Genomic DNA, 9,272 nt, shown 5'->3' with positions numbered 1-9,272 from the left:
TTTTCAGGGTAGAGCACCTGAAATAGACTTCCTTAGTAAATTTTCAGAATGTATTATTATTATTATTTATTATTATTGATTATGCAGCATCTCATGTAGCCCAGGATGGCCTCAAATTATGTAACTAAGGCTGACCTTGAATGTCTGATCCTCCTACCTCCAGCTTCAAGTGCTGAGATTACAGAGGTGCACCATCATGCCTGGTTTATACAGTGCTGGGGATCAAATCTGGGGCTTTATGTATGCTAGGTAAGCATTTTACCAACTGAGCTATATCCCCAGCTCACAATGCAGTATTAATTCTAGTTCACATGCTGTGCACTAGATCTCTGAACTCACTCATCCCACATACCTATGTGTCTGTACCTTTGACTGATATTTCACTTCCCTCACCTCTCCCCACTCTCTGCTTCCATGTATCCAAGTTTCTATAGCCCACTCAAGTGAGGCTGTGTAGCTGTTTTTTTTCCCATGAGAAGATACTTCTCTTGAAAAGTTTAAATCTACTCTGGGATCTCTACAGAGAATAAAGTCCTGGACCTCAGAAATCCCTGGGCCTTGGTGCTTCTTGGGTTTTGTTTGAGGGGATGTTGTTATGATTCTTTCTTAATGGTGAGTGAACATGATGGAGATAGGCAGATCTGTGTCACAAAGGGTAAACTGACCCCTCTCCCTGAGCCTTATCTCTAAAATGGTGAGGGCAAGTTATTTTGAAGATTATAGACTAACAGCAGCACCTGGCATGTAGCTGGCATTCAACGAGCCTAGGATTCTTTCTTCTAAAATCTGTTTCCCTTAGAAGCTACCAACAAACTGCTGGTACCTGTAGCATAAGCTACAGTTATATTTTGCCCTAGGATAATGCCACCGGTCACCATGTTTAAAGGGCCTGCCAATTGAACTGTTGTCATTTCTCCAAAGTGAATCTGATAGAAAGCTCAAGCAATAATCTGCAAGTTTTCTCGGGACCTGACAGCTGGACTTCCTTATCGTCCACACCCCATGCCAGCCTTCTGTCTGTACCTCACACCAACGGACCAGTCAATCCAGGGCCCAGGTAAGACCAACACCTGCAATTTGCTCATTGGTGGACTTGGAGGTTTCCTGTAGCACTGGGGACTCACGTGCATTCCTTTCAGGATGGATCAGTATAAACTACCTACATTTAAGCTATTAGGAGTGATGGTGAAAACAATGGATTTTTTGTAGCTGGAGAATGGGCAGTAGGACAGCACCTATGCAGTGATAAGCTCTTTTTTAAAAAACCTTTTTTATTATTTTGTTTCATGTGTAAGAGTGAATTGTCTGCGTATAAGTGCACCCGTGTCATGAAGTGCCCAAGGAGGTCAGAAGAGTCATCAGATCTCCTGGAACTGGAGTTATGGACAGTTGTTAGCAGCCATGTGGGTGTTGGGAATTGAACCTGTGTCCTCTGCAAGAGCAGCCAGTGCTCTTAACCTCTGAGCCATCTTTCCAGCCCCAACCTTTCTTTTTATAGGGGCAGAATTTTATGTTTTTAAAAATCGTGTGTGTGTGTGTGTGTGTGTGTTTGTGTGTGTGTGTGTGTGTGTGTGTGTGTGTGTGTGTATGTGTGTGTGTAGATGCATGCATACCACAGTGTGAGTATACCATTGTGGTCACAGTGTGAGGGGGGTCAGAGGACAACCTCTGGGGTTGGTCCTCCCTTCCAATTTGTATGAGACAGGCTCTCTTTGCCGCTCACTGCTGTGTACATCAGGCTAGGTGGCCTAAGAACTTCCCCGGATTCTCCTGTTTCCACTCCCCATCTCCCTACAGGAGTGCTGAGATTACAGATGTGTGTACTACTGTGTCTATCTATGTCTCATGTCAGAGACTAGTGTTTAGGTCTGACTTCTGGAAATCTGAACTTTACCATAGTGGAGTGAAAGAAGAGGCACCTTGAAGCCTGAAAGATAGGCGTTTGAGTCCCAACTCTACCCTCTTAGTGACTTTAGGCTACACTTTGGGCTACACTTTTAGCGTAGCTTTAGGCAATTTTTTTAGCCTTATAGAGCTTCAGCTTTCTTATCTTTAACAGAGAAACAACAGTGATCTCTGCAGATCTGTGGTGAGCATCAAAATGATAAAATGCTTTAAGATGCTCTGTGAGCAGTGGCATTCTATGTAAATGCCAGCTGTGGTGTTCAGGATGGATATGAGGAATTTGAAGAAGGTCTAACAGGGATTCAAAATGGAATGATGGGACTTGGGGAGACATCATGTTTGAAGGTCTACAAAACATAAGAGAACTCATGTGATGATGGTCTTTGGACAGAAGTGGGGCTTTCATCATGTGTGTTAGAACTACTGGGGGACACCATTAAAATGGAGAATATGGTTAGTAGGTATGGGTTGGGGTCCAGAGATCAGCAGTTCTACCAGGCTCCTAGTGTTGCTGCTGCCTACAGGGGTGTTGAGCTGTGTCCACAGCAGCAGTCACTACCCATCAAGGTTGACAGCCACCTGCATTACAACCAGTCCAGGCTGAGATGCAGAGCAATTATAATGTAACACACAGGACACTGAAGACAGTGTGAAACAAAGAATAAAAGTATGACTAACATTTTTTATATAACTACATTTTGCAAGGATATTTTTAATAGTCTTTAAAAATATAGTGTGTGTGTGTGTGTGTGTGTGTGTGTGTGTGTGTGTATTGTATGTGTATACCACAGCATGTGTGTGGAGGTCAGAGGACAACTTTCAGGAATAATTCTCTGCTTCCACTTGTTTTTGAGGTGAGGTCTCTCTTGTTTCTGCCTCTCTGCACTTCAGGCTAGATGGCCTGTGAACTTCCAGCCAGTTCTCCTGTCTTTGCTTCCCATTCTGCTGTAGAAGTGCTGAGATTACAGATGCACACCGTCATATCTGGCTCTTTGCTTGGGTTCTTGAGATCAAAGTCAGGTCATCAGCCCTGAACAGCAGGCACTTTAACCTGCCCAGCCATCTCTCCAGCCCAGCAATGATACTATCTTGAATATTTTAAGTTATATAAGATATTATTAATTTTTGCCCCTTTTAAAAATATAACTACTAGAAAATTTAAGCATACACACATGGCTGGTGCTTGTGGTTCACATTTTATTTATGTTTTTTATTTATGTGTGTGTGTGATGTCTCTGTGAGTATATGTCTTGTGTGTACAGGTGCCTATAGAGACTCAGAGGGGGCCTCAGTTTCCTTGGAGCTGGAGTTATAGGTAGTTGTGAACCTCCTGACTTGTGTGCTGGGAACTGGGTTTAGGTCCTCTGTAAGAGCAGTAAGCACTCTTAACTGCTGAGCCATCTGTTGGACAGTCCTGGCCTGGAGGATCTATGGAAGAGCACTGATTTGGGCTACACTATGAAGTAAGGAGAATGAAGCTCAGGGTACCCGGGAAGTTATGGTCATATGCCGAATTCTACACTAGATTCTTATGTCAGTCATCTCTAGCACCCAAAAACTCCTTCAGGCAGGAATTAAAATCCATACTTTCTTGATGAAAAACAAAAGCTCAAAAGCTCCCTGAAGATCACATGGTAGACAGGGTAACTCGGAGCCTGGGGTTTTCCCACCGGTACTACAAGCATCTGAAAGGTCTCTGAAGGGATGTTGTGGGAGAGATTCTTCTGGAGGCTGGGGCCAGAGTCCCAGCAAGTGGTGTGACTCAGGGAACAAGGCAGATGAACTTCCTCAGGTTTCTCTGGCCCAACGAGGTCTGAATTCCTGAAGCAAGGCAGAGAGAGGGTGGAGAGTGGGATTACCGCCTCTGGTTTCATTGTTGGTATGTTTAACCCTTTTCTGAGTGTAAAAGGGTTTTTTCAGAGAAAAACAGATGTGTTTAGCACTATCATTGAATAAAATATTAATTATTAAGCAGGATTTAATAATGTAGCAACATTCAATAATGCAGGAACTCTAAAAAGTTGTAACTTTAGAGATGACTAGGACTCAGAACGCTGGCCGTTAGTCTACTGTTCCAACTGTAGTCATGGGCACCTGAGTTGTATATTAATGTGGCTCTACCCTTCTATCAGCTAGGAAGCTTTAGTAAATCCAGATACCCAGACTGTGTGTTAGACCTAGGGGTTAGGATCAAGGTACCAGTTTCTCAAAAACGCACTAAGCGATTCCAGTGAACAACCAAGTTTTTGAACCTGGGCGATGGAAACGGAGATGACAAAAAAACAAAAAACAAAAAACAAAAAACCTGGTCCATCTCCCCAGACTTTGTGCCCAGGGATAAGAGTTGAGAGGTGAGGACCAGGAATATAGCGATGATAGCAAACACTTACTAAGCACCACATTCTTGGCTCCATTTACTCACCTTTAATATAGTCTTAACAACCACTGGGGTTTGCAAAATCGTTACTCCTTCTTGAGGTGATAGAAGGTGAGGCTCAGGGATATGAAGTAATTTGACCAATGTCTCAGTAAGTGGCAGACAGGGAGTCATACCAAAGGGTTCTGGAGACTATGTCTTGCTTGTATCACATCGCCTGCCTTGGCCAGGGAGAGGTCATAACACAGCTTATACAGTTTAGCTCTCTTCCTTTCACTGTTTTTACCTAGTTTAGACAGGTTGCAAGGAAATTTCAGAGAAATGAAAGGCTGTTTAAAATTGAGTAATTTGTTAGTGGCAGGGCCAGCACCAGAACCCATGAAATAAAATAAGCGTATTTTATTCTTATTTTGTAAGGACAACTGGTTTTATTCTTATTCACTATACCTTGCTGGATCTCTTGACGTTTCTGTGGAAATATGACTGGTCTTTGTCACAGCTAAATGTATAGCCATGACCAGAAGTTCTCTTCCTACCACTGTCCCTCTGGGCAGTGTGCAGTTGCGTGTTAGGTGGCAATCCTCTACTGGGGAGCCATCAAAGATCTCCATCTCTCTGTCTCTACAGCCCCTATCCATGCCTGTGGACCATCAGCAATGGAAGCGGGGGCCCTGTGGGGTCGGGCCCAGAGGTGCACACCAGCACCCCGGGAGCATTTCTTCTCGGGAACCCCACTGTGACTTCAGCTTCCTCTGTGCTCCCCACCCAAGCATCGACTTCAACTGGTGTGGAAATTCTGGGTGAGCCTTCGCTGACCAGCATTGCCGTGTCCACCTGGACGGCAGTGGCTTCACATCCCTTTCCAGGCTGGGGTGGCCCAGGTGGGGGTGGGCGTCATTCCCCCTCTTCTTTGGATAGTTAGGCAGGATTGTAGGAGCTTCCTTCAGCAGAGAACTGTCCATGTGTAGGTGCCTAGAGACCCCATCCACTGATCACAGTGAGTCAGGCTATAGGCTCTCTGCACCCCAGAGGGCTGGAGAGCTGGATGGGTGAAAACTGGAAATCCTTCCAGGAGATAGTTTAATAAGGATGATGCTAATTTTGCCACTTGCATCTCCAAGGCAGTCCTGTTTTTCTCTGAGCTTACCCTTGCCATGCTTAGGTGACAAAGTCTGCTTTGTCTAAGTACCTTCCTTGTGTCCTGCCCCTTACTCTCAAGTGATTCTGGAAAGCTTAATTTCTTTTTCTCTGGAGTTGGTGCATGACTGTCAAGTGAGATCAAAGTTTACCTAGCAAGGACACTACTTCCTAGCTTTGTACAGCCTTAGAAAGCATGTGTGACCACAGGGACTGGGCTGGCTTCTGCTTTGAGCCCAAGAGGGTGTGGACCCATAAAATTAACAATAATAAGCCAATAATAAAGCAACCCTGTGTGACTCACAGAAGTGCACCTGGAATTGAGGAAATGAGATCATGCCCTTCACTATCTCACATTCCGTGGCTCCCCATTGTCTACAGAATGAAGTCTGATCCCTTACTCTAAGGAGAGCCTTACATCTGGCTTTCCTCTACAATCTCTAGCTTTGGCTCCCTCTGTTAACCGTTTAGCACTCTCTACTACAGTCAAGGCAGACAGCTCTGCCCCCTGAACTGACTGCCGTTGCCTTCCTCAACACCTCTGCCTGAAGCATCCTCTATAGTTCTTCCTGTGTGAATTGTACTGGCTGAAAGGTCATTCCTTGCATTGATTGCCTGAGGTGATGTATTTGTCTTTCTCTGTCCCCTGCTTTCCCACTGTTTTTACCTCAGTATAGGACTCACCTCATTCTGCCTTGTATTTTTGTTAACTGTGAGTGTGTCTTTCTCCCTACTAGATTGTAAGCCTCTTCAGGGAAAGGCCTAGCCTTCCTGTCATTGTGCCTATAGCACCTGGTACTGTGCCTTGACTACCTTAGGTGCCCAATAAAAATATGCTGAGTTGATTTGGTGTGAAGTGTATGTCTGTCAAAAGGACTGTGTGGAGTTGGCTGGGAGGGAGATCTCAGACACTCATGTCGAAAGTCAATGTGGGAGCTTAGGAACATACTGGTGTTAGCCTGGCTCCTCATCTGAGGCACAACCAATCCTGCAATTGGTAATGAGTAAGCTTGAGCTATTTCCAGACACAGTTCCTTGGGTCCTCATAGAAATTCGGATCCCTTGGCATCTCCTACACCTGTTGGATCAGAATCTTTGGTCTGAAGTTCAGGAGTCTGCCTTTCAAGTGTTCTGGGAGATGGTTGAAGACTCAGGATGGAAATTAATTACCTCAGATAAAGAGAATAACGATTATTCCAAGTACCTTATTTCATGAATTTCAGCTTCTGTCCCAAACAAAGTCATTGCTATAATCAATGAGGAAAACCTTGACTCCATTAGTCTTTTTTCCCCTTTTTTTTAAAAACCCATGGTTGGAAATGTTCATAACTATAGGAGTGAACTTTCTAGATCTGAGAGATGCATTTTCCATACATCGCCATACATCACTGACTGAGCAGTCCTCTGGTGGCCTCTGAGGAAGCCTAAGGGTCCATGAGAGCTGAGGCTCAGTGGCTCAGTGCCTCCCACCACCATTCTACCAGCTGAGCTCACTGAATTCCAAGGCTTATTCTGAGGGTTCTAAACATGGTATTACTGAGTCCTGGGTTCTCTCTACAATGTAAAGCCTCATGACAAGTGGTTAGGTGTCCTGGTTAAACTTCAGTTTTCAACTTGACACACTTAGGAAGATAGAACCTCAACTGAAGAATTTCTTCCATCAGAATTGCCTGTGCTCGTGTCTGTGAGGCATTTTCTCAATTGCTGAATGATGTAGGTGGGCCTGGCCAACTGTGGGTGGTTCCACCCCTGGGCAGGTGGGCCTGGGCTGCATAAAAGAAGTAGCAGAGCAAGCCAAGAGGAGCAAGCCAGTAAGCAGCCTTCAGATCATTTCTTGCCTCGAGGTTCCTACCCAGGCTTCCTTAATGGTGATCAGGAAGCATAAGCCAAAAAACCCTTTCTTCCCCAAGTTGGTTTTGGTCAGTGTTTTATATGGCAATAGAAAGCTGACTAGAAAATTAAGTGAAATTCCCTTTTTTCCCTCAGATCTCTGGAAACAATAATACTTCAGTTACATGTATCCTGGAAGGCCATATTACCCCAGTTGGGGTTTGCTGAACTTATATGACTGACTGTTCTTTGAAAGGTTGACTCATCAGCACGCTCAGAGCTGCTCCTGAGTTCCTGGTGTCTCTGTGACACCATTAGAGGCCATTAAGATATTAATACAAGAACACATCTGCAAGGAGGTATTTTTGGTAAGTTTTAAAAAGTGATTGTAGTTTATTCTGTTAGAGCTTTGAGTGATGGCAGTCTCCAGCTTCCTGGTGAAGGCCTTGTTCCCACTCACTGCAACAGTTCCTCATGTGCCAAGTGCTTAGCCAGTACAATGGGATTATAAAACCCACCCTTAGGTTTACCTTTCCCATGTCTCCCATCCTGGAGCAAACAGAACATATGGTCCAGAGGCCCCAAATAGAAAGAATCCAATACTCTTCATTATTTTTTTCGTTTCTTTGCTCCAGTGGATCAGATCCTCTTCAGAGCAATGAAATGGACAGAAGCCGAGTTTGGACTCATCAGTGTTGTAAGAAGCTCACCTTGAAACCTGAAATGACTCTTACACATACAAGATGATGCTTACTTCTGTGTTTAGGCTCTCCTTGCTGTTGAATAGCCAGCCAGAGTCATTGACTTTCTGATCTTTTTTTCCCAAATAGTCAATGAATAATTTATGCCCCCAAAGAACAACAATAATCACTGAAGATGGTTCAATAAGTGACTCTGGTATGTTAGGTGAACTTTGGAGGCTATATGCCAGTTCCTCACTCCTGTATCTACCTAGATCATTATAAAACATAGGGCTGGAGAGATGGCTCAGTGGTTAAGAGCACTGGCTGCTCTTGCAGAGGGCCTGGGTTCAATTCCAAGCACCTACATGGTAGCAAATGATTGCCTGTAACTCCAGTTCCAGAGGAATCCAATGCCCTCTTCTGACCTTCATGGGCATGACACGGGTGTGTTTACATACATGTAGGCAATACACTCATATACCTAAAATAATAAAAAAAAAAACTGGTGTCATGTCAGGTTTTCAGGCCTGCCACATGAGATTTAAAAGACACTGAAATCCTACTTGAGTATAAAGAATTATACAGTTCTTTTAGCTAGGTGGTAGAGATTTGATCTCTCCTTAAAGCCTGGCCTATTTGAAAGTGATACCCCTTGTTTGGCTTTTATTTAGGGTGTGAGACCTCACCAACTTTTCCCTTCCTGAGTGAGGCAGCCTGTGACCACCTACCTCTGCTCATGGTGTTGGAGTCAGGTGTTTACAGGAGACCACTAGCCTTCTTTCTGTTACTCAGTGAGTGCCACTGGAATGAGGATAAGGTTGTGAGGAGATGAGAGCACGAGGGGACATTGTTTACATCACCCACATTACTGAGAGAAAGCCTCAGTAAAATCTATTTGAAGGTAGGAGATGCTCTCCACTCATCCCAAGACCAGAATAAGCCTGGGCAGATATCAGCAGGTTAAAGTGCCACATGAAATTATCCCCCCACACTTGGGAGAATAGCTTCCTCCTTCCAATCCACAGGTCTTTGTTGGAGGTTGCCATGTTCCTACTTGACCCTGCTCTTCTGAACAGAGGTGGCTGGCTCAGGGGTTTCTGTGCTTGCACCAGAGTCCCATCTTCTATGGGCAATGTGAGGTGTCTTAGCCCACAAAGGACTAAGATGTCTTTGAAAAAGGAAGACATGGAGCCCTAACTTCTTTTTTATTGCAAACAACATAAAATTGAAAATATCCATGAAGATGTGCAAAGTTTCAGTTATGGGTGCCCAGGCTGCTGGAGTGTCCCTATCACTGTGGTCACTAGGTTACACTTGGGGACCCAATGTGAAGCAATGCT

The 9,272-nt window shown here is 44.5% G+C and overlaps 1 protein-coding gene across 3 annotated transcripts in view; it reads left to right on the top strand.

Moving 5' to 3' along the window:
- Positions 1–6,236, top strand: part of Tbx19 (T-box transcription factor 19) — a 28,127-nt gene extending 21,891 nt beyond the window's left edge. For all 3 annotated transcript variants that reach the window (XM_008824914.3, XM_029559518.1, XM_029559519.1), the window contains exons 7-8: positions 922–1,057; positions 4,910–6,236. In XM_008824914.3, the coding sequence (XP_008823136.1) occupies positions 922–1,057; positions 4,910–5,204 (431 nt within the window). In that variant the 3' untranslated portion in view covers positions 5,205–6,236. The remainder of the gene's footprint in view (positions 1–921; positions 1,058–4,909) is intronic.
- The last annotated feature ends 3,036 nt before the right edge of the window (positions 6,237–9,272 follow it).

The sequence above is a fragment of the Nannospalax galili genome, unplaced genomic scaffold (genome assembly GCF_000622305.1).
Source record: "Nannospalax galili isolate Female #2095 unplaced genomic scaffold, S.galili_v1.0 scaffold1189, whole genome shotgun sequence".
NCBI classification, from domain to species: Eukaryota; Metazoa; Chordata; class Mammalia; order Rodentia; family Spalacidae; genus Nannospalax; species Nannospalax galili.
This window is presented reverse-complemented; position numbering and strand designations above follow the sequence as displayed.